Below are 24,684 nucleotides of genomic sequence, written 5' to 3' on the forward strand. Positions count from 1 at the left end.
GATCGGTAAAGCGTAAGTCCGAATGGGAGCCCATCCCCGTAATTTTCCGAAGCGAAGATTGACGAAGTCCGGATTTGGCTTTTGACCCACATGTGTCACGACTCTGCCCCGCCCACAGGAAAAATATTCCATTAATAAATTGATTAGCCATATTAAAGATGATTAGCCAAAAATGGCCTGATGAATTTCACTCATCCACTGATAAAAAAAATATTTCTGCGGAACAGAACAAGATGCTAGTTCTTCAGCCTTACTCATTTACAAATGTTGTCCATGTACAATAAATAATCACCTGAGCGAACAAACAAAGACAAGTCAAAAAGGGGGTGCCATTTAAAGGTCCCCTGACATGAAATTTTCATTTTGTGAGGTTTTTTAACATTAATATGAGTTCACCTAGCCTATATATGGTCCCAAATTTTCTAAAAATTCCATTCGGTGTAAATTGAGCATTTTCTATCTTTCTCTGACTTGGAGAAAACGGAGAATCAAACAGGCTGATCTGGACCCGTCTCTTTGTGACGTCGCAAGGAGAAATTGTTAACTCCCATGGTAACTCCCCTTTTTCTGCTTTGCCCGCCCAGAGAAAGAATTTAAATAGAGCCAGGTGTGAGGCACACATGTGTGTGAGCGCGATTTCAATTTGTCTATGCGACGAGGAGGGGCATCATGGCTTTTGAGCGAAGGAAACACAATAATTGCTCAGTAATAGGATGTAGAGATGAGCAACAAAGCCTTTTTTTACTTCCTTCGTACATGCCACAGAAGAACCAGTGGAATGATTTCATTTTCTCCGGAAAAGCGCCGACACAGCTTCCCAAAGTTTTGCATGTCTGTGGCAAACATTTCACCGACGACTATGTACATAATGTTACACAACAAAATTATTTACTCCTGCGCGCACATAAATATATAGGCTTTATATATCTTGTGTAACGTGACTTCATGATATGAAGGGAGAATTTTTACATTTAAAAAAACCCTCTTCTCTAAACTAGAATATTTACTGATATAGATGCTAACACAGCTTTAAAATCATCACAAATCAGAGAAACATGAAAAGGCAAAAGCAGATTAGCTTTAGCTTTAACTTACATGATAATCAGACATCCTAACAAAGTATCATATAGACATAATATTTTTAACTAACCATTCGGAAACATCCTTCTGGAGGCGCTGAGTTGCAACTTCTTCATCCGTTGCTTCTCCATCTGGATCGGATTCTGGGTCAAACTGAAATGCTTCAATGTGTCTTCGTGGTAAGCATGCACGTTACCTTTGCCGCAAGATAGTAAAGGCCACGCCCACCCACCACCTTGCCCCGCCTTTTTCATCCTCATTAAAATTTACAGACACCAATAAGGGCCGTTTGAAGGAAGCTCATTCTGTGACTGTATTGTAGTGGCTATAATTCTGCAGCAAGGCTGAATTTTTGAAAAAAGATTTCAGATACAGTACTAGGGACCACTATGGCCTATATTAAAGCCTACAAAAAGTAGCATGTCTTGGGACCTTTAAGACAAAATTAAAAGGCTAGAGCGACACACAAGCGACACACAAGTAAAAACACCCTAAATATGTTTAAAACTACAAATTAACTTTCTTCAGTCCATTCTTTATTTTTTTAATCAACCTCCTCCTTTATCCGGGCTTCCCAGATGTGCATGCGCGATTCATTTTCAGTCTGGACGCGGAGGAGTTAACATCTCCTGCTCTGACTGCAGCTAGGAGCAACCGCTGTATGAGGACTGGGCCGTATGTGAGCGCTTTCAGATGGGGGAGGGTCCCACGGTGGCATCTGCTGTTCATTGAGAAGAGTAAGAACAAGTCTCCAATAACAACCAAGCGTGCCGCACAAGCCCTGAATAGTGAAGCCAAAACGTCTCGATCGCCCCCTGGTGAGTGGTCCCAGTATAGGTCATAAACCCCGCCCTCCCCATGTTATTCAATGGGACGCGAGACCAACTAAACAATTAAATTACCCTTCAAATATATTTTTTCAGAAGCTGGTTTCTGTCATTTACTGTAGTTTGTATCACGCTAATGTAAATTCAAGAGTTTGTTTTTAAAATAACTTTGTTTTTAGTTAGTTATTTAATGCTCTAAAAACGGTGGTGTGACGTCGTGATTCACAGCTGTGATTGACAGCTATCTGAGCCGAGGAGCCACTGAATCTTCGGAGGACTGAGGGGATTGGAACTTTACATTTAATCTCAAAATTTCTATAATTGATCTAATTGCACATGGACATAATGGGCTGTTCTGCAGTACATTGTGCTAACCGATCTGGCATTTCCAATCGATCTTTGAATTTTTTTCGGTAAGTTAAATTTATAAGCTATTTAATTAGTAAATAAATGTAATGGGCTAGCTAACGTTAGCTAAAAGACAACAAGCCTCGTTAATAGCCATGTTAATAGCTAGCAGGTGATCGTTAGCTAGAAGTTACCAATTATTTTTGTATTAGGCCTATTCTAAATTAAGGTTAAACATGATGTAAGTTAGGCTATAACATATCGCCTAGGTTTAACAAGCAAAGGTTGTACTGTACTTGGACTTGCGATTGATTACGGTATGCGCATTCTGCGAGGGAGAGTGAGGGCGGGGCACAGGGGTGGGGCCGTTGATTTCGCGGCTTTACGGCTTTACTTCCTTCTCGCTACTGCGCATAACTACTGCGCAGAACTGGTCCCAAGATCGCTATGTGCGCAGACGCAAGTCCAAGATGTCAGCGCCGTATCAGGACACTGGTGGCTTCATTTTTCACCAATGGAAAAGAGCGAAAGGGCGTCGTCCATTTTATATACAGTAAATGATAACAACACAGAAAGTCGCTAGATTTGTCTTCTAGTCGCTTTTCTGAAAAGAAGTCGCTAAGGGGGTCTGAAAAGTCGCTAAATCTAGCAACAAAATCGTTAAGTTGTCAACACTGCACCCCCACAGCAGTAGACGCCTACGCGGATCCACATCCAAGTCGCGAAACCCGCGTGACTGTCACATTCGTTTTGGCACCGCCCAGAGGATCCGCTCCTCCTCCGGGCAGCGCGGTGAATTCTACTGTCCCACACTGGACTCGTGTCGGATCCGCAGAAGTGGACGCGCCTTTACTGTAAAGGTTGAACTACATCCTCTTGGTGTGCTCTTGCCACGCCGAGACAAGAGTCATATCAGTGGAGATTTTCTTTCCTGGGACACGGTTGCGCTGAACTATCTGAGTAAGTGTATTGATTTATTGCGACATTCACAGCAAACATAGGCCTTTGTGTTTTTTTGCTCATCATGTATAATGATTGTAATGACGTTGTTTGATATTAGGACTTTTGTGCAACATGCTATTGCTAGCTGAGAGATTATGATGATATTGTAGCCCATTTGATTTAAAATGGGATAGTCATTTCGGCAGAATATGTTATGGTAGTGTGATAAAGACTGGTTTGGTCTGTTTTAATGTGTCGCTGCTATCCATATGTAGCTTTTGCTATGTTAGCAGCATGTAGCTGCTAGCTAGCATGCTGCTAGGCGCGATTGCATCATTTCGCAAGTATTGATAATGCCTATATATAGCTATATGTTTGAGTTCACGTTTGCGATGCAAACCTATAGCTGATAAATTGGCACTGGTATTTCAGTCAATGAAGTGGGGTCAATATTACAGTCAGTGAAGCACTTGTCTGCTATGATAGCTAGCAGGTACAATTTTAGCATGTTTAGTTTCTAGCTAGCTGTGCATTAAGTTTGCATTTTGTCAAGTTTGGTCTCATGTGTAATGTCTATCTGCCATCCTCTTTATAATGAAAATCAAGCTTCGGCATTTTAATCACTGTTTAAGTTGGTTCAGACAACTAATGGGTATTGGCGCCTGTTTGAACGTCAAGAAGTACGGGCTTTTCTGCTAATGGTTGCTACCGAACATTACTTTGAAACCATTCAGCAAATACACAGTACATATGGAGATTTAACAACACCGCTCATTTTACACACCGTTTAAAATGAGCGGCTAGTAATGAGTGAACATTACTAGCTAGCTAGCTACGTTTTTCATGTTGGTTTTGAGCGGTAGGCTCCCCCACTAACCTAGAAAATAGTTTTAAAACAGTAAAATTAGCTAGCTAGCTAGCTAATACGGAGGAATACTCCATCCAGCGGGGGGAGTCAGAGGCAGAGGGACAGTCACCGCAGCGTTAGCTAACGTTGGCTTCTTGTTTCATTTGGGGTCTAATAAACAGTCTAGTTTGTAGCAATGAAACAGACAACACCACTATTCAACAATGTTTTTATTAAAATACAACATTAGAAATGATAATTTTACACACCTGATAAACGTGTCTTTCTGAAATGTCTCTTTTTTTAGAACAAAAATGAATAGAAAGACTGTGCCTGTCTCCTTATCAACCTTAAGACGAAGGACACGTGTAGACGTTCAAAAAAGGCATCATCAAATTAGGACAGACGACTGACATGGACAGGGGCAGATGACTGAGTTCTTTGAGGACACTGCCCCCACCCTCTTTAGCTGCACATGCAATGCCAGAGGTGCAAGTTGATACTGAAGATGACATGGAATTGGAGGCAGATTTTGATGATCTGTACATTACTCTGGATAAAAATTTGCTGTAAGTATTTCACAAAAGTTGATATTTTTCCATGTATACACAACACCCATTAATTCATGTTTTCAAAATACGAGATGAAATATTGTCCCTCAAAATGCCATGGGGAAATGATATTTTATGCTGTATTTAACATGCATTGACATGTCCCACCATTCTCAAAACCATTGACCATACATAGTCCACTATATTATTAGCATTATTCAATGATTTTTGTGAGATTATGAAACAACACCCCAACACATTCTGCCAAAAAAATGCAATAGTACTGTACGGTTTAGCTGAAGTTCTACTTGACCATTATGACCTGTACTTTTTCCTTCCTTATACTTCTTCCCACCTTGGGGCACCATTCAGGTTAACTTTCAGCCCATCTAACTTGCTTTTTTGTATACATTGTAGGCCTATACTTGTGCATGCTTTAGTCCATGTTATTCCTTTTTTGATGATGAATAAATACCCTTTTTCTTTCTTTCTACATTAAGGATGCCTTTTCATCAAATTGAATTTCACGCAAGCGAGGACATTTTTGTGCCAGTTGACTGGTATGATGACGTGATGGTGTACTGGCCCAGCTGAACGTGTGAAACGGGCAGCTGCTAACGAGGAGAAGCATGAGCCAAACTGGCCAAGATATGACGTAAAGGTCGTCAGAACTTGTGGTATGCCAATTCATAAAATTATTGTTTCAAAATAATTTCATGGTTGCTTCTCCTTATGCTTGGAATAACAAACCCTTTTATTTTCTGAAAATGCACATGAAATTGTCTTTGCCCTGCATTGTTTAAAATGTTCAATTTATATCTGTTGATGCTATTCTTGGCCAGGTCTCTCTTGTAAGAGATATTGTGTTCTCAACGAGACCAACGTGGTTAAATAAAGAATAATAATAATAATGATACTAACAATTATCATCATCAATAATAATATTCTGTGCAGCTCTACAGCTAATTTGAAACTCATGTTCATTTTTACATATTTCATTTTAGACAACTACAAAGACGCCATCAGGCTAATGAATCAATATCAGACCGGTTACAACGCCTCTGAGCTACAGTCTGAGGCAGAGCAGGAGGGATAGCTGCCAGAGAAATAAGTCAGGAAGCCAATGTAAGTGGGTTTGGTCTTGTTTTTGTTATGTTTCTACAGTAATAGGAAGGTTATTTCCTGTAGCATTCAAAAATACTATATGTATTATAAAAATACTATGGTCATGAGCTTTGGGTCATGACCGAAAGGACAAGATCCCGGATACAGGCGGCCGAAATGAGTTTTCTCCGCAGGGTGGCTGGGCGATCCCTTAGAGATAGGGTGAGAAGCTCGGTCACCCGGGAGGAGCTCAGAGTAGAGCCACTGCTCCTCCACATCGAGAGGGGTCAGCTGAGGTGGCTTGGGCATCTTTTTCGGATGCCTCCGGAACGCCTTCCTGGGAAGGTGTTCCGGTCCCGTCCCACCGGGAGGAGACCCCGGGGAAGACCTAGGACACGCTGGAGGGACTATGTCTCCCGGCTGGCCTGGGAACGCCTCGGTGTCCCCCCGGAAGAGCTAGAGGAAGTGTCTGGGGAGAGGGAAGTCTGGGCATCCCTGCTTAGACTGCTGCCCCCGCGACCCGGCCCCGGATAAGCGGAAGAAGATGGATGGATGGATATATGTATTATATGTATATTTGGCAATTTTGGGATTGCAATAACCAAAATGATATGGTTACTTAACAGCCATCGTTTTGGGGACTCTGATGAGAATGAAGAAGAGTTTCCCCTAGGACAATTGGAGGCAGTGGAGGCATTTGAAATGTTTTTAAAGGAACCGTCAAATGGCCCAGCTCGACAGAGCGTGGTGAGTTTTCTTACTTAATATGAATCTTGCCTTTAGGTTTATTGATTGTCCATGATTATTGCAAATGTTCTATTGAACAGGCCTGTCCTGATCCGCCTTTTCCCAGTGGTTAGATTATGTCAGTGAGTGACAATCTCCCTCGTGGAGATGCTAACTTCCGGCACAGTCTTGGGCAAGACAGTGGCATACCTATATTTGTGCGTAAGAGCGCAACTACGGTCGAAGTTTGGGGGTTGGAATCACAGTGGATTGTCATGTTATCGAAGTAAATGCACGCAAATGTATTGGCTGCCTGGTGGTTGTGATAGCTTCGCTCGCGTACATTTGTCTTGGCTCTCCATAATAATAATAAACACTGATGGAATGCAGTTGTGTGGTTTGTAAATGACCATGTGAGTTGTATTTTAATTTAGTGTTGCTTTTGGAATGGTTAATCTAACACTAAGGTCTCTGCTGCAACATATAGCTTGAATGTTAAGTTGCTTTGGATAAAAGCATCTGCTAACAGACGTAATGTAATGTTAACCAGGGCTGTAGTAGAGACTAAATGCAAGTAAATGGAGTTTACCCACCCCTCAAATGTCAGAAATAGAGTTTATCCATCTGTTAAGAGTTTACCTCCAAATAGAATCTATGTAGGACCCTACCAAACTTAAAACATTACACAACCACACTGATTTATCCACATACAATTGTACTCTGATCAAATAACCATTTAATACCACTGATATTGTTTGAACATTTTGGATGTCTTTTTTAAACATCCGATAGCGAAAGGTGCGGCAAACCTTACCCTGATCACAAATTCATAGTTTACCCACCTCTTATTTTAACCACCGCAACCCTGTTTATAACTTTATAATAATTTATAGTCATGTTTCTTTTTTAATTTAATCTCCTTAATACCTATCTCATATTGTATTGTGTAAGCATACTTGGCTTTGGATGCCACATACCATAATCATATCTGTCTGTTTGATTACAGGTGCTGTGAGGAAAAACACAGTGACACGGTCAGCCACGGACGCAGAGGTCACCAAGCACGCAATCAGGTGGTTCAACCTGGCAGCGGATCGGGCAACGAGGAGACGTGTCCCGCCTCAAGCCACACAAACGGAGTAATAGGAGAAATAAGCAATAGACAATATTTTTATTGAACTTCTTGTCGTTCACCAGTTATTAATTTTCTGATATTTTAGCTGTGCATTTCATTGAAGTTTTAGCCTAATGGATAAAATATTTTATGTCTGCACCGACCTGGGCCTATAAAGCACTAAATTAGGTTTTGACCACAAAATGAATGTAAAGCAGCTTAGCCAACGTAGGCTACTTAACAAAAACGGAATAGAAAGAACTTGTAACTTTCCATAAATGTAAATGACAATTTTATATTTCCATTAAGTAGTGATTACTTTTGTACAGTGAATTGATGTCTTGACTTGAACCTTTTCTGTTAGGCCTATTGACAATATTGTTAGGTTAAAAATACAAGGCAATGCAGATTTAAGATTAGGTCTATATTGCTGGAGCAACCTAGACTAGGCCTAGTGATAGAAATCCTATGGTTTAGTTTATCCTATTTTTATCCTACAGCAAGAACAGTCCTAGGAATTTTGAAAATGAGAAAAACAGGTCCAAAACGGACCCGGGCCAGATGAGCCAGGAATTTTATGAGGCCATTACGGGTCCGTGGCGGATGTATGTATCAATTAGCGGGTCCCAAATGGACCCGCAGCGGAGGCAAGGTTTTAATCGCGGATGCGGAACAGATGCAGCGCGGAGCCGCCGTCGTTGCGGATCCGTCACTGAGCTCTAACAGACACCGATACAGTTCCGTTTCGCGAGTCCGTTCCGAAAGCCGCAATACCTCCGCAGCGGTTCCACCGCGGAGTCCTTTTGCTGTGTGGGCATTGTCTCCAATGGCAATGCTTCCAGCAGATCGCAGGCAGTGGTCGGACAAGTACATCACGACAAAACACTCATGCACATGCTCAAATCACACACCCACAAACAAACAGTGGAGTGGACACAGCAAGTCGTATGCAACCATCACAGTTCATATATAGTTTTCTGGTTAATAAAATTTGGCTCCAAATTTCTATGGGGTAAACCGAGTTCTTGTTATAATAATAATAATACATTTTATTTATGTAGGGCTTTTCTCGGACTCAAAGTCACTTTACAATGCAGGTAGAATCTAAAAACAGAACAAAACAAGACAAGATTCAGACACAGATGAGAAGGGAGGGGGGCGTGGGGCTACGGATAGGCAGAGGTGAAGAGATGGGTCTTGAGGTGGGACTGGAAGATGGTGAGGGACTCAGAGGTGTGGATCTCTTAGGTGAGGGAGTTCCAGAGCCTGGGAGCTGCCCTGGAGAAGGCTCTGTCCCCAAAACTACGGAGGTTGGATTTATGGATGGAGAGGAGACCAGCTGAGGTGGATCTGAGGGACCCTGAGGGTTGGTACGGGGAGAGGAGGTCAGTGAGGTATGAGGGGGCCAGATGGTGGAGGGCTTTGTAGGTGAGGACCAGGATTTTGTAGGTGATCCGGTGGGAGATAGGAAGCCAGTGGAGTTGTTTTAGTACTGGAGTGATGTGGTGCCAGGATTTGGAGGGGGTGATGAGTCAGGTGGCTGCGTTTTGGACCAATTTGAGTTAGTTGATGTTGGTAGAGCTGATGCCAAGGAGAAGTGAGTTGCAGAAGTCCAGTCGGGAGGAGATGAAGGCGTGAATGAGTCTTTCAGCAGCGGGGGGTGTGAGAGAGGGTCTGATTTTGGCAATGTTGTGGAGGTGAAAGAAGGAGGTTTTGTAGTACGCTAGTTAGCTTCGTGGCTGGACAACGTGCCGCCACAAAGGGAGAGTAAATTTTCAAAAAGCCGGTCTAGAGAACCTGTCCCAATCACCAGTTTCCACATTGTTTGAAACACCAGACGCACACAGACTTTAGCTATTAATTGAACAACAATCCAATGATCAGTTAGTAGTATTAATCATACCTGCCAATGGATCACCAACTTGTATGGTGTTGATTATTTCGGAAGGAACATTTTATAATTAAAAGAGGAAAAGTGTAAAACTCCCGGCACTGGTCCGGCTCCACTCATTCACTCTTGAGTATGTAAAATGGCTGCCAAGTTCACGCTGCGAGTTTCGGTCTAATCGAAGGGGTTTCTTAGACACCCAAGCACGGACTTGCCTTCTATGCTTTTACTGTGGAGTAGACACAGCAAGTCATATGCATGCATTGTTACAGGGGAGAAGGTGATATTTTTTGTACAGGTGTGAAGGTACAGGTTCCCACCTGCTCGTGCATTGCCTTCCCTCAGGGCTTGGTTCTCCTCCCTCAAGAGCTTGGTTTTCATTCTGGAGTCTCTGGAAATCTACATAAAAAAATTGAATGAATAAAAAATCAACAACAAAAGGCACTATTTTCAATATTGTTAAAACACTGGACATTAAGACATAAAGCGTATGGGTGGTCTCTTAAGTCGTACAATTGGGCAGTAAAACGTAGATTTGCGCAACCCAGTCCAAATCACACACCAGTCAAACCATGGAACACTCTTTCAGGTGCTCACCCCACTAAAAAGAGACTGTCCACAAGATGCTCTGATGCTTGGTTCATATTTCACAGGGGACACTACTCAAAAACATAACACTGTACACTAGCACCAGCCTGTAAGTACACCATTTCTGAGGTAGCTAGCACCTCTGTTACTTTATTAAATGATCCAAATCATTGTAAAAAACACTCCAGGGTTATATGCCATATTTGCCCCCTGACTGATGGCCTGGGAACATCCAAATACATCTTATTTCAACAAATCATTTATTTGCACTCGCATTCACAGTGTGTCTGACAATCAACTTCATGACACGTGTCTCCCTCTCCTGGCTGGAGTTGGTACTACTGCAATTTTCTCAGTAGTTGAGGAATTTTAGCATATCTCCACAGGGGAGCGTGTTTTTGTCGACCTCTCCTGGTTGGCATTAGGAACAACACGTGCTATGGCATCGCGTCGTATTTGGTGAGTTGCAATAAATGTTCCAACACATTGTAGGCGTAATATTTCTTTTATTTTGTTTATGGAATCAATTGTTTCATCCAAGTACGTGCCCGTACCATTACACCGGAACTGAACAACATTACACTGCAACGAAACGCCCGTTGCTGTTGACATTAGCCTCCCAGAAACGAGTGTAGTACAATAGTAGCCTATTCACCGTGGTGGCCAAATGCTATTGTTTGCTAGGCAAAACTCGTCTGTGCATTACCAAACCTTGATCATATCAGACCGGGAAAGACGACGTGTTTGTAGCCTATTCATTTAGAGAAGAGGAGAAGAGGAGAATTCACAATAAATCCCTCTCACAGCCACCGGAGGGCGAGCATTCAAGGTGAGCACGGGTGAAGAGGATAACTATACAAATCATTGGAAATCTCCTTTGATAAATTCATTTGATCGCCTATTCCCTATGGGCACAATGCTATTGATTTTTTAAACCAATCTCTTCTTGGCTTTTCTATAGCAATCGGGTGAATACGATTTACATTGTGTTAGGAACCTTTGATTCCGGATATCATGTTGACAATGGGACACGGTTAACTGTAAAACAGGATGTTTTTCTCCGTCGTTCAGGTAAGCTTTCGTTCAATACACATGCTTAAAACACCTGTTTAGTGTATCCTATTATAACCCAGCGAAAGAGGGAGACTTGTGGTATGTAGTTGATTCATTATTTCATTCGTTTACCTATCGTTTGCGCCGCTAACAAGCTAGCGCGAGTAGCTTGCTATTTAGCCAGCTACTATAGGTTACCTATGGCTTTCGCTAACCCGTTAGCAAGTAGGCCGCGCTAGCCAGCTGGCTACTAAAGACGTGAGTGCTACTTGTTTTATTTTCTCAAGTATGTATACATTAATTCCATCAAAATGGGACAACATCTCTGATGGTGGTAAGAATAGATGGTAGAATAACCCGTTAGTAAGTAGCTTGCTATTTAGCCAGCTCCTATAGGTTACCTATGGCTTTCGCTAACCCGTTAGCAAGTAGGCCGCGCTAGCCAGCTGGCTACTAAAGACGTGAGTGCTACTTGTTTTATTTTCTTAGGTATTTATACAATAATTCCATCAAAATGGGACAACATCTCTGATGGTGGTAAGAATAGATGGTAGAATAACCCGTTAGTAAGTAGCTTGCTATTTATCCAGCTCCTATAGGTTACCTATGGCTTTCGCTAACCCGTTAGCAAGTAGTCCGCGCTAGCCAGCTGGCTACTAAAGACGTGTGCTACTTGTTTCATTTTCTTAGGTAACGCTGCGAGTACAGCTCCGGGGGAAAAAAATTACAAGACCACTGAACCATTGATCTGTTCTTTCCCCGTGAGCAGAGTAGGGCCGAGCCAGGGATGCATGCCTGCCTGCCTGCCTGCCTGCCTGCCTGCCTGCCTGCCTGCCTGCCTGCATAGAGAAACTAGAGCCAGGGCTAACCCTATCATCCAGTACCCAGGTGAGAATTGTGCTACATAAATATACTGTGTAGCCTGTATAGAGAACCAGGGCATGATCCTCCTTCCTGTTGTGTGTGTGTGTGTGTGTTTGCTGTGAAAATTGTGAATCCAACAACACCAGGCCTGTGCTAATCGCACCTGTAGTTCCTAAGATAGTCCAAGTTGAAGCACAGCCAATCACAAGCCAGATATTCAAATGAGAGTCAAACTCTTGAGGGTCAAAGTCGTTTTTATGCTTATACCTAACCCTAACCCTAACCTCTATTCCAAGGTTTGCTCTAATTTAGCGCCTTATCCTTACCCATGGCCCTACAAGGTGGAGTTGGACTTTCCTTTAGATAATGACTCCCTTCTTTTAAGCCTATGTGGCTACTTTGACCCCTGACTCCGGGGAGTCTTTATTCTCTTTAGCTAATTAGAAGTACGGATAAGGAATTACGGATTTCTTTTCTCCTTGTTTTGGATCAGATTCCCTCCTATTGGGGGCTTATTATTTGATTTAAATTATAATTTATAGTCCCATTTCTAAATTTAATAAAATTAGTTAGGGGAAGGACAAAGTTGCGTACAAACTAATGTGCACGCACTTTCCGCCATCTCTTTCTTTTCAGCCACGCACTCGTCTTGAACGCACGGTAGAGAGCTATTACTACTTAATAAGCCTGATGAAGACCAATCTTGGTCGAAACGTTGCTTGTTGTATATAGTTTTTATTGTTAATAAACTTATATAATTTTGAAATCATCACAGAGTTTATTTTCGGTTCTTTACAAAAAGTTTAGTTCGAGTTTTTGCACAGTGATGGCTCCTGGATGTGAATAAAATGTCTCGTTGGCGACGAAATTATGAGGATTATTGGGATAACCATGATTATGAGCAACCCAGACGACGTCGAAGGTCGTTTTCGCCGCCTGGGCGACGTTATAATAATCCCTATAATAATCGTTACAACCATGATGGCCGCTCGTATGCTACTGTTGTCCGTGAGGGCCGACCACGTGCAACTTGGCCTGTCCAGCACCGGTATGGGCCTCAAGACTATGCTAACCCGAACCAGGGTAGATATCGTCGACGTCCCCGGAGTGGTGGGGACCGGTCCTATCCCAGAAGGAGATCCAGGGACAATTACCGCCGTCCGACGCGCCGGCCTGCCAGCCGGTCCAGGGTGGTACGTACTCGAAGTCAGGGGCGACGGAGGTCGAATAGCAGGGACCTACCGTCGGATAAGCCCATTAGTACGGACCCCGAATTCACTGCAAAGACACGGGGTATATTAAAATTAATTAAGGCTACCCACCATTTAGGAAATGTTATGTCGGAACAGCCTCCAATTTCAATAGCTAACATAGCTAATCATTTAATTACGGCTATTAAACCTGCTGCCCCTACGGCGAATACATTGTCCCTCATAGAGGGGAATGCTAGGTATTGGGCACAGAATACAATGATCATACTCAGGGATCATTACCAAGATGACATTCAAAATGCTGTCCAGATCCTAATACAATTAGAAGCCTGGGACTGGAGACAGAACTTTGATATTGCTTCTGCATGGGCTAAGAGCCAATTTGGACGCAGGTTGAGGGAGGACACTTTGGATGAAGTACAAACTCAATTACGTGAGAGACTAATTGCCCCCTCCAGAACACAGCGTGTCTCTGAATCCAGAATTGAGGAACAAAGACCGGTAATGTCCATGCAAACACTGCCAGAGGGGGATTTTCCATCTCTTTTACCGGAGAGGAGGAGTAAGCTACTGACCGTCACAGCAGAGGTGCACCCTCCTCCTCCTTCCTTGAACCTGAGGGAATTCTCCGAACCACTCCTGGCCCCTGCAACGGTTGCCAGGCCCAGGATGATGGACTGTGGCACGATGACCGCCCCCACTAGTGACTGGTCGCCGGAGAAACTTCAAGAACCTGGGAGAGTGGAGGGAGCTTCCTCCCCTCCGTTCCCCTTCCCCTCCCCTGGTTCTCCTGTTCCCCCCTTTGTCTCCCTCCCCATTCTATATTCTCCTACTATCCCTCTAACACAGGCACCCAAACCGCAGAGGAAGGTTCGGAGGCTGGAGTCACCCACCTCGGTGATTCACCACGCTCCCTTGACCAGTGGGGTACATACTCCACCTCGGGCGGCTACAGATTGGCAGTCCTGTGATGATGAGTCGGAGGATGAAACGACACGACGGGCAGGGCCTTTTGTCCCTCCTACTTCTGGTGCCCGTGTGAGTCAGGGGACCTCCTCGTCATCGGATTCTTCTTCAGAGGAGGACCAACCGCTGGTGGACAAGGACTCAGACAGCCCCATTCCACCGACCCCTCCGCCGATGGGACCTGCGGCCCAGGGCACTCCTGCTCTCAACAAACCACGGGTTTCCTCCCCTTTATCTTTACAAAAACCTTTTAGGCATATGACTACACTAAATAAAATGAGGGATTGGAAGATTTCATACAAATGCAAATTGGTAGTGCTTGGAGACTCCAATCTGGCTAGATACCACCCTTTGCACAGAAAGATCTACAGATTGATTGTTATCCAGGGGCAACTTTTAGAAATGCCGAGGCCATTTTGGCCGGCTCTAGGGCCTCTCCCATAGTACATACCTTAGTTTTGGCCTTGGGGATAAACAATAGGGCCCAGAGTCCTGACAAGACTTCCATTAAACAACTGCAAGGGGCAATCAGAATGGCCAAGTACACCTGTCCGGAAGCGCAGGTAGTGGTCCCACTCAGAGGGAGAATCTGTCCAAACTGAACAATTACATTGCCAGACAACAATGTTTTCTCCCCAAACTGTCAGGTGATCTGTTTGAGACGGAGAGGGACAACATTCATTGGACTCAAAGCACAGCTCGGCGCATGCTGGACCACTGGCTGACCTGTTTAAACAAGTTGTCCCCGTGAATCCTGTTCTGGGTACGGGGGACAAGACTGTGGTTAACTTATCTAAGCACTTTATTCCTACAGGAGCACAGCTGACATTGTTACATAAGGGTTTAACTTTCATTCCATCAGTGGACGGTCACAATAACCCTAGGGTCAGAGGTCAAATTAGACATGACCTGCAACAGTACCATAGACGGATCAAGCTGGCGGTATACTTTGAAGACCAGCCTGATTCTAAACCTTTGCCTTTTACACATAGGTCTACCTGGGTCCCTCCTGCTGACAAACTACCATCCAGTGTATTACGTTTGATTAAGGATGATATTGATTATTTTCAATCTGATTTTACTATTGGTAGAACGGATTCAAATCTAAACCATTTGGAGATTAAGGCACACAAAACACTGCTTTCTGATAACACCATAGTTATCAAGCCTGCTGACAAGGGCAGTGCTATAGTCATTATGGATAGGGCTCAATACCTTTGGGAAGGATATAGACAACTGAACGATGCCACATATTACAGTAAATTGGACAAACCCATTTACAGGGACACCATTCCTATGGTTAATAAAATTCTTGACTCCCTTAAGGCCAAGAAATTTATCAACCACAAACAAAAGACATATTTGCAAGGAGACTCTGACCCTAGAGCCAGGTTGTTCTATATGTTACCCAAGATACACAAGGCCAGGTCATCCTGGAACAGAGATGGGGAAATTCCACCAGGTAGACCTATAGTGTCTGACTGTAATAGTGAAACCTATTTTACGGCTGAATACATTGATTCATTCCTTAATCCTCTCTCAATTGGTCATCCCAGCTATGTCAAAGATACATACCACTTTATTGATATAGTCAAAAACCTTACTATCCCTATAAATTATTTTCTATTTACTATGGATGTAGAAAGTCTCTATACAAACATTGACATTAAGGAGGGCATCCAATCAATTAAAAATGTTTTTATGAAACATCCAAACAGTAAAAGGCCTGATAAGGAATTACTTCAATTATTAGATATAAATTTATCTAGGAATGATTTTGAATTCGATAATAAATTCTATTTGCAGATTAAAGGGACTGCCATGGGGAAGAAATTTGCCCCAGCCTATGCTAACATTTTCATGGCAGAGTGGGAGGCCTCTGCCTTAGCTACCTGTCCCAAACAACCTCTACAATACTATAGGTTCTTAGACGACATCTGGGGGATCTGGACCTATTCGAGGGAGGACTTTGAGGAATTTATTAATACTCTAAACAATCACAATAAGTCTATTAAGGTCAAATCTACTTGGAGTGAGTCTTCAGTAGACTTTCTGGACACTACCACTTACAAAGGCCCTACATTCATTGATTCAGGTAAATTGGACATTAAAGTCTTCTTCAAAGAAACAGATACACATGCCCTGTTATTCCGGTCTATTTTCCATCCGCAGCATACGTATGCAGGACTCTTAAAGTCACAACTACTCCGGTTTCATAGGATCTGTACAAGGTATGAGGACTTTAAGTGGGCCACCCAAATATTGTTCTCTGCTTTGTCCACTAGAGGCTATACTAGGACTATGTTTAGAAAGGCACTCAAATCTTTTAAACAAGCTAAACCACAAGTATTAGATTCCATTTTGCCGGTCATTACTACTTATTCACCCTACACAGTAAAACTTATGAGGGTGATTAAGTCACACTTTAATTCCTTTACAGAAAGGTCTAACCACTTACCTGATCATAGGTTGATTGCAGCATACAGGCGCAACAAAAACTTACAAGATACATTGGTAAAGGCCAAGTTGAAACCTTTGTCTCCCCCCAAACAGGCTGGCAAAGGGGAATTCTTTAAGTATTCATTTTGGGCCACTAACCGCCATAGTGGGGAGGTTTTCAGGACACAGGCTAACACCAATGTACACACCAAAAACTGTGTGTATTTGATCAAGTGCAAACACTGCACTCTACAATATGTGGGGGAAACTGGTAACACTTTATTGACTAGGTTTGCCCAACACAGATACACCATCACTAAGAGAAGGGGCACTGGTACTCCCCTAGTACGACATTTTGGTACACAGGGCTGGTCCAATCTGGCGGCCACTGTCTTAGAGGCTAATTCAAGGTGGTCCAGGGCCCAGAGAAGGAGGGTTGAAAGGCTCTGGATTCACAGGCTCAGCACAACTCAACCGTTGGGTTTGAACGAGGGGTGAGGGTCCTGGGGTTGACCGCGGGTGCATAGTTTATGCACTGGTGCCTTCGGCACCCACTCTATCTGTTTCCTAACCCTAACCCTAACCCTAACCCTAGATCCTTTACCTGGCAGGCATAAAAAATATCACAAAATAAGGTTTGTTATTGTTACTAAAGGTTAATATAAAGGTATAGTTATGGTTTGTAGTGAATAAATGCATGTAGGATATTTCTGAAATATTGACAAAACCAGATTTAATTCCAGACAACATGCATTGTCATGTATTTTGTTGATGTAGTCATTATAACAAATGTAACACATTCTCAAAGCTGAAAAATAAAAAACATCCATCAGATCTTATGTGTAACTGCATATATTGTGCCACATAGTGTGTGTGTGTGTGTGTGTGTGTGTGTGTGTGTGTGTGTGTGTGTGTGTGTGTGTGTGTGTGTGTGTGTGTGTGTGTGTGTGTGTGTGTGTGTCAGTCATACTGCACTTATAATTCACGTTTTTACAGTATTACATGGACAAGGGATAAAGTGACAAAACACATATTGACCTGTCAAGTTAAATGCTGTTAAATTGATAAGATGCAATGGGTAAAAAAAGAATATATATGTATATATAAATAGTTAATGGTTTATTAACTATTGGGTTGTCTTTATAGCTGCCAACATTGATGAGGCCTTGCTCCACACCCTCAGTCGTAATGATTTGAGAGACCCTTTCCTGGACCAGAACACTTTCTCAGGAGGAAACGAGTATGGGCTCTTATTAGCCCAGAGGTAACGGTCAAATAATATCTAGCACAATAGACGTTGTTTCTCAATGGCTCCGTTGTTTAAGTCTTGTAAATATACATTTTTTTTTCATCTGCTTTTTTAAGATGAGAATCCCACCATACAAGATCAAGCTAGCCATAGTGAAACAAGAACTTTGTCTGCACTTGGTTGTTGCAATACTTAAGTGAAGTTTAAGAAAATCACTTTTTGAGAAGGAGCAAGTAATGGAGTGTTGCATACAAACTTGAAATATTGAATAAATAATTGTTGGCTATACTAATTCTACATGGTCTAGATTTCAGTTTTGGTTTAAGTAATCCTGGTTTAAGTTTAAATGCTTTGTCTCATTTTAAGACTGAAAAGCTAATTTGGACAATTCTTAAATTAAGAAGAATTCTCTTGTTTAGTGGCTCTGGTGTCCTTTCAACCCTGTTACAGTATTCAACCCCATCACAGTATTCTCAACCCTGTCACATTAATATTTTTGGAAAATAAGGAAGACAATTAAAAATTAAAGCATTTCTTGCTGATTACCACTTGAAATGTTGAGGGCTAACACAGTAAAATTGTGGGTTTAGTGAAACATACAAATAAAAAATGTTCTTACTACAATAGAGAGACCACTGACAACAATTTGGATATTTGTATTTCCATCACATGCAAATGTGAAAATTATCATACATTTTACATTTGAAGTCATTGAATTGGTATGAGGGACACATGAGCAGTAGGTAGATGTTTGTTTTATAACGAGTTTAGTTTAAAATCCTATTTAAACTAATGAAATTTGTCCGTTACGGGGTTAATAAAAAAGTCTTTGATGCCGATTTCAAATTGACTTCGTACAATCTGTGTGTCTTATACAGGGCCTGCTCGAAACAAGGAGGAACTTCACAATATTCTCATACAGTGTGCACAGCTCAGGGCAAATGTGGTCCAATTGTGATTTGGGTTTTTGAGGTATGTGTGTGCGTGTGTGCGTGTGTGTGGTGAAAGATGTGGGAGGTGTAGCAGCACACAATGTGTTTTTATGTAGGTTGGGTTGTGTGTGTGCTGGGGGTGGGTGTTTTTTTATGTAGTGTTATTAAAGGATAAAAAGCCCCCAAAAATCTCTCCACTTGTTTCCTTACTTCATGTATTAAGAGTGGACAGAGACCAACAGACCCAGCACAGTGTGGTACAACGGGTCAAAGAGGAGCAACTTGGATCTATTAAATTGCAGTCGGACATTACAAGGCGGAACGGGAGCTATCCAAACCTCTCGAGTGGCTGGGTATGTATCGGTCCCCTACGTTTCTAAACATTTAACTAAAGAGGGTGATGGTTCCTATTTTAAACATATGAGTGACCTGGCCCTATCTCCCTCCCCCCTTGTTTCCTTCAGAGAAATCTGTTCATATATCAAAGTGGACACAAGCAGACAAAACAACTAAAATCACAGACCCAGCACAGGGTGGTACGATGGGCCAATGAAGAGCAGCTCAAATAGCGGTCGGATATTACAGGACTGGACGGGTGCTTTCCAAACCTACTCCTCACTGTGGGCGGACAGAGTCCCGGTAGCCATGTAGGGCTGACCATGTCTGATTACCTAATGCTCACTGAACAATTTAAAGGATACATCTAGCCTGTTGTTTCACTATAAATCAGGAGGGTGTTTTGAAAGACCTTGAGTTTCCTAGGAGGAGTCTCCCTTGTGTATAAGATTAGTTACAGACACTGGGCAGATCTCAGTGTACACATTGCAACTGGACCGTAAATATGAACCAAACACAGTTTCAATATTTTTTAAAGCAACTACTAGGAAGCGATTAACAGTATACAATGGCAGAAGAATATTTTGCTACCGGAAACTATGGATACGGAGCACATCACATTGATCACAACATGGCAGACACTTATATTACTAGAGGCAACTATGGACACAGGGAACATCACAATGAACAAGAAATGACAGAAAGATATTTTGCTACAGGCAACTATGGATATGGAGTACATCATGATGAACACAAAATGAACCTAAGAACACAGGAGCCTACAGGTCTCAAGGGAACATCCTCGCCTGTGCATAACATTCGTGAGAGAATCCGTTGTGAAAAACAGGCTAGTGGCCTGAATGCTCCTGTTTATATGACCCACCCACGTACCATTGGTCCTCGTGATGACTCTGGGTATAATAGAGACTGGGTTCAGGACATTAGTAACGCATCAACGCGGCCACGTGATACCAACGGTTCCACCTCTAGGCCAAACTTTTCTGCTGGGAATGCAATGCGTGGTATACCTAAACCGTGGGGTTCGCTACCATCACGGGGTGGCCCTGTTCAACAAGTACCATAAGACTAGGCTCGATCGCATACGTAATGACACCAACCAAGAACAAGCCAGCGGCAGAATGCGCGAGCACCATATACACCCGAGGAGAGAACAGGAACAACCCAAAAGACTAAAAGCAGTCCCCAGGCGTGATCCAAATGTATCCGGTAACGGCTATATCCCACCCAGAGAAGGTGGCAAGTATGACAATAACGTACCTTGGCACGGTAAGCCCAGATCGCATTTCACTGAGAAACATGAGATCAGTCCCGTCAAAGAAACCATCGACGCTCCCTCACAGTGCAATTCCTATGAAGAGAACAGGTGTCCCACGATCCGTAAAGGTTTTCACAGAAAGAGAGCCTGGAGGTATTCCAGGCAAGAGTTAGGTGATAGTACAGCCGTGACGGTAGAGCTTCTCACAGATTCTGGTTCTGGCGATGACACTATGGGTGTGTATGATACGTGTGCCTCCAAGGTCGATGACAAAACTGGATGCGATGCAAGTAAGCCATTAGAAAGTTTTACCTCCTGCACAAAGCGCAACAAGGTTCATGGGCCAGAACGAGCCGCTGATACAGATGAATGCGTATCTCCCGTAGACAGTCCCCAGGCTACCAGTACATCTGTGACACGAATCCCTGTCAGCCATCCTGACTGCTCGTGTCACACGTTTTCCGACAAGAGTGCTCACCACAATGTTTACCATACAGGGAAGCCATCAGCAAGTGCTCGCCCTACCCAGAAGGGCACCAGGGCTCCTGCTCTCGAACGAGCAGCGGATAGGGATACGTGTGCGTCTGCGGTACACGACGCACAGGCTACCGGCACAGCTGTAACACGCAAACCTGTCAGCTATTCTGATTCTAGTGATACCAACAAGCGTTCCTGTCCCACAGTTGACCACACTGTATCCTATACAAGTCGATCACCACAATGTGCTACCTCCCGCCCGAAGCGCAACAGGGTTGATACTGATAACTGCTTCTCTGCTGTACACAAGACACAGGCTACATATGAAACCCAGGAGCGTGGGTGCGATTCCCAGCCTACATATCAAGTTGCAGTGAGCGCTGTTGAGTCCGAGCCCATCTCTAGAGATCAAAATGCCACCGATACCGTGGAGACCGGGTCCCGTTTTGTAGCGGGAGATGCTGCCACGTCTGATGAAACATGTTCCCAGGAACCCGAGTCCGGGTCTATAGCTGTAGATGAGGATAACTCGGTTGAGCCCGATCCCGAGGAGCCCCTACCTACAGTTCCAACTAAGTGTAAAATATCTTACACTGCTTCTGCACCCGCAGCTAAGGAGGCTGTGTCTGAGAAAGCTGTAACAGAGGTCTTAATCAGTTCCAGGTGTGATACATCAGAGAAAAATGCTGCAACTGCGGATTACATGTCATGTGCTATGTGAGTGTATCTTTTCACATTTCCAATTCTCGGGAACCAGCCTTTTATTCGTTTCATGCATTGACCTGTGTTTTTCCCTTTGTACAGGTCAGATGAGAGCAATCCAGAGGAAATGTTGAAGGATGTTGAGTTTGCAAACAGTTTCCAAGGTTACGAGGGGTCACAATCACATGTATCTGAGACACATTGGAATAGAGTGAACTACAACAATGAGCACTTTGCGGTTGGAACAGAGCCCTGTCCTAGCATTATTTGCAGTCCGAGCCCCGTGTGTGATATGGTACCTGAATCTACAGATATAGAACCCCACTCAAGCCTCCGGGCCAGCACTGCTGAAATAGAGAGCCTCTTCGATGAGTTTTTGCTCCACAATCAGTCTGTGCCACATCTAGAGTCCCAGCAGTCACAAAGACCTATACCCGTGCTGCAACAAGTGCCTATAACACAGTCCTTGTCTACCACGCTTAAGCAAGCGGAGGTGTCTCGAAACATAAATGTCCTTAATGTGTACACTCCTGTAACTGCTTTACATCCGCAACAGATATTGTACCCGCCACTCGGGCAACCCTTAGCGGCTGCTCCCTCCAAAGAAGGCACACCTGAACTACCCCCAGTGGTCTTGGACCTTACACGGTCATCGTGTGCCTGGCCTACGCAAGAAGAGATGTTTCGAAACATAGATGATCTTAGTGTGTACACTCCTGTAACTGCTTTACAGCCGCAACAGATATTGTACCCGCGAACTGGGCAACCTGAAGAGGCTGATCCCTCCAAAGGCGGTACACCTGAACCACTCACACTGGCCCTGGACCTTACACGGTCATCGTGTGCTTGGTCTAATCGAAAAGAAGTGTCTCTAAACATGAATGGTCCAAATTTGTACACTCCTCCTGTAACTGCTTCACAGCCGCAACAGATATTGCACCAGCCACCTGGGCAACCGGAAGCGGCTGCTCCCGCCAAAGGCGGTACACCTGAACAACCTCCGGTGGCCCTGGACCTTACACGGTCATCGTGTGCTTGGCCTAATCGAAAAGACGTGTCTCGAAACTTAAATGCTCCTAATGTGTACACACTAACTGCTTCACAGCCGCAACAGATATTGCACCAGCCACCTGGGCAACCCGAAGCTGCTGCTCCCTCCAAAGACATGACACCTGAACCGCCCCCAGAACACCCTGGGTCAATCGACCTAATGTTGGCTATGGTAAAACAACTGATCTTATGTTCCAGCTGTAATAAGACCTTCAACAGGTCCGTAATCTGTCACGAGTACCTTATTCAGCTCAACAGACCCATTCAATGTGCATGCGGATGTGTAATCTGCACACTCTGTTACCGTGAGCAACATGGTTGCCACGTGCACAGCATCTTATCCAGACAAGGTGCTGTCAATGTAACAGCCAGCACCCTAGCAAGTTGCCCTAGTTTTGAACATGTAGGAGACTGGGATCTCGAACTCAACCTGGATGACTGTTTCAAGACTGACAGTGAGGTGAACGGATATGTGCAGGAGATCATGAATGAAGAGCACGCGCCTGGTGTGGATAAGCTTCGAATAGGTATGTGTATTTCACTGTCTTTCACTATCTATTTAGTAGTATTACTACGAACCCTGAGAATGTACGGTGTGGTGTGGTATTGACTGTGTGTTTTTCTCCCCGCAGCTTTCAAGCAGCTTATGAACGCTAATGACGGTATGGCATTCAAGTATTGGGCAAACGAGAGAATGTCAGAAGAGGTTGCCTATAGATATGTATGCATCCCTCACATTCCTGGGTTCTGGGATCACGTGGTGGTAGGAACACGGGCTCGGCCAAAGACGGATAGTATGATTGGCCCTGATATCTATTTACCGAGATTGTTCAATGTGTTACTGGGCCCCTACAGATTTCACTGGTGCTGTTTTGTATTGAAGACACAGGTCATCTTGGCTATGTGGTGCACTTCTGTGTGCGTTACAGGGCAGCTAAAAGTGTTATCCATTGTTGATAACACGCTGAACAACTTTACCTCAGCCATAGAGTTTGGAAGGATGTTGTATTATCTAACTAAGTGGTTTAAAGCTCAGTACGGGTCAACTAGAGACAGGCAGCTCAAGGTAGTATTGGATTGCAAACCATCCGAAGGTTCCAGTTTGGTCCATGTCATAGCTGTATTGGCCTCCAGAAGTGGGATGGAATCTGTGGTCCTTAACCACCTCTCCCAGCCACCGGCTGAGATTGATATGAATTACACTTTTAGCTTAGTGAGAGCGAACAAAATCTTGACCTGCCCAAAGGATGACAGTGCAGCAGGGCCCTATATCACAATAGTTCAGGAGTTTAAGGATTATCACAATGGTGCAGGTGATTCTATTGGCTTGCAGCGTATGTGCACAAGCACAGAGTATCACAGTTACACATAATCAGTATAAGAGCTGTGTATTTTCCCTACAATCTGATGTTACCTGGCACAACTGTTAAGGTTCACTCTAGATGCACTTAATCACCCGAAGAGCTGTGTATGGTCCTATTATCTGCTGCTAACTTCTGGGTGATTGTACACATGTGTCTGTATTTGGGAAAGAGCCTATGTATTTTTATTACATGTTATGCTTGTTTTTGTGTACTCCTTCCTATACCTTTTGTTCAATAAAATGAAGGAGAGTGTGTGTATACGAGTGTGCATATCATATTGCAAACAGAGGTGTAAAAAGTACAAAGTAAAAGTACTCAACTGATGAGTTACAGCATTAAGGCTTGCTGCGCACAATCACCAGAAGTGTGTGTATGCAATAACTAAAGCATTCCACAATAGCAACTCCACTCTGGAGTTGCCCATGGTGAGAGGCGGCGGGCTGGTGTGGGTTTGCTCATAGCTCCCCAGCTCTGCCGCCATGAGTTTACCCCGGTGAACGAGAGGGTCGTTTCCCTGCGCCTACGGGTCGGGGATAGGTCTCTCACTGTTGTTTGTGCCTACGGGCCGAACGGCAGTGCAGAGTACCCGACCTTCTTGGAGTCTCTGGGAGGGGTGCTGGAAAGTGCTCCGACTGGGGACTCTATTGTTCTACTGGGGGACTTCAACGCCCACGTGGGCAACGACAGTGACACCTGGAGGGGCGTGATTGGGAGGAACGGCCCCCCTGATCTGAACCCGAGTGGTGTTCA

At 43.8% G+C, this 24,684-nt stretch overlaps 1 protein-coding gene and 1 long non-coding RNA gene across 10 annotated transcripts in view; both read left to right on the top strand.

Moving 5' to 3' along the window:
• Positions 1–24,278, top strand: part of LOC114837653 (GATOR complex protein NPRL3-like) — a 38,133-nt gene extending 13,855 nt beyond the window's left edge. The window contains exons 1-9 of one of the 9 annotated variants that reach the window (XM_034291294.1): positions 10,450–10,844; positions 10,977–11,086; positions 11,759–11,956; positions 13,602–14,872; positions 17,695–17,812; positions 18,953–19,082; positions 19,194–21,535; positions 21,623–23,097; positions 23,203–24,278. In XM_034291294.1, the coding sequence (XP_034147185.1) occupies positions 19,971–21,535; positions 21,623–23,097; positions 23,203–23,942 (3,780 nt within the window). In that variant the 5' untranslated portion in view covers positions 10,450–10,844; positions 10,977–11,086; positions 11,759–11,956; ... (2 more) ...; positions 18,953–19,082; positions 19,194–19,970 and the 3' untranslated portion in view covers positions 23,943–24,278. Of the gene's footprint in view, positions 1–10,449; positions 10,845–10,976; positions 11,087–11,758; positions 11,957–12,078; positions 14,873–17,694; positions 17,813–18,675; positions 18,770–18,952; positions 19,083–19,193; positions 21,536–21,622; positions 23,098–23,202 lie in introns of those variants that run through there. The other 8 variants (XM_034291297.1, XM_034291295.1, XM_034291296.1 and 5 more) reach the window with 8 other exon arrangements.
• Positions 2,901–7,985, top strand: LOC114838121. Its single transcript, XR_003781222.2, has 5 exons — positions 2,901–4,613; positions 5,096–5,272; positions 5,600–5,720; positions 6,326–6,446; positions 7,432–7,985. It is a non-coding gene; the product is annotated as an uncharacterized LOC114838121 (long non-coding RNA).
• Positions 24,279–24,684: the final 406 nt, after the last annotated feature.

The sequence above is a fragment of the Esox lucius genome, unplaced genomic scaffold (assembly GCF_011004845.1).
Source record: "Esox lucius isolate fEsoLuc1 unplaced genomic scaffold, fEsoLuc1.pri scaffold_49_arrow_ctg1, whole genome shotgun sequence".
NCBI lineage: Eukaryota > Metazoa > Chordata > Actinopteri > Esociformes > Esocidae > Esox > Esox lucius.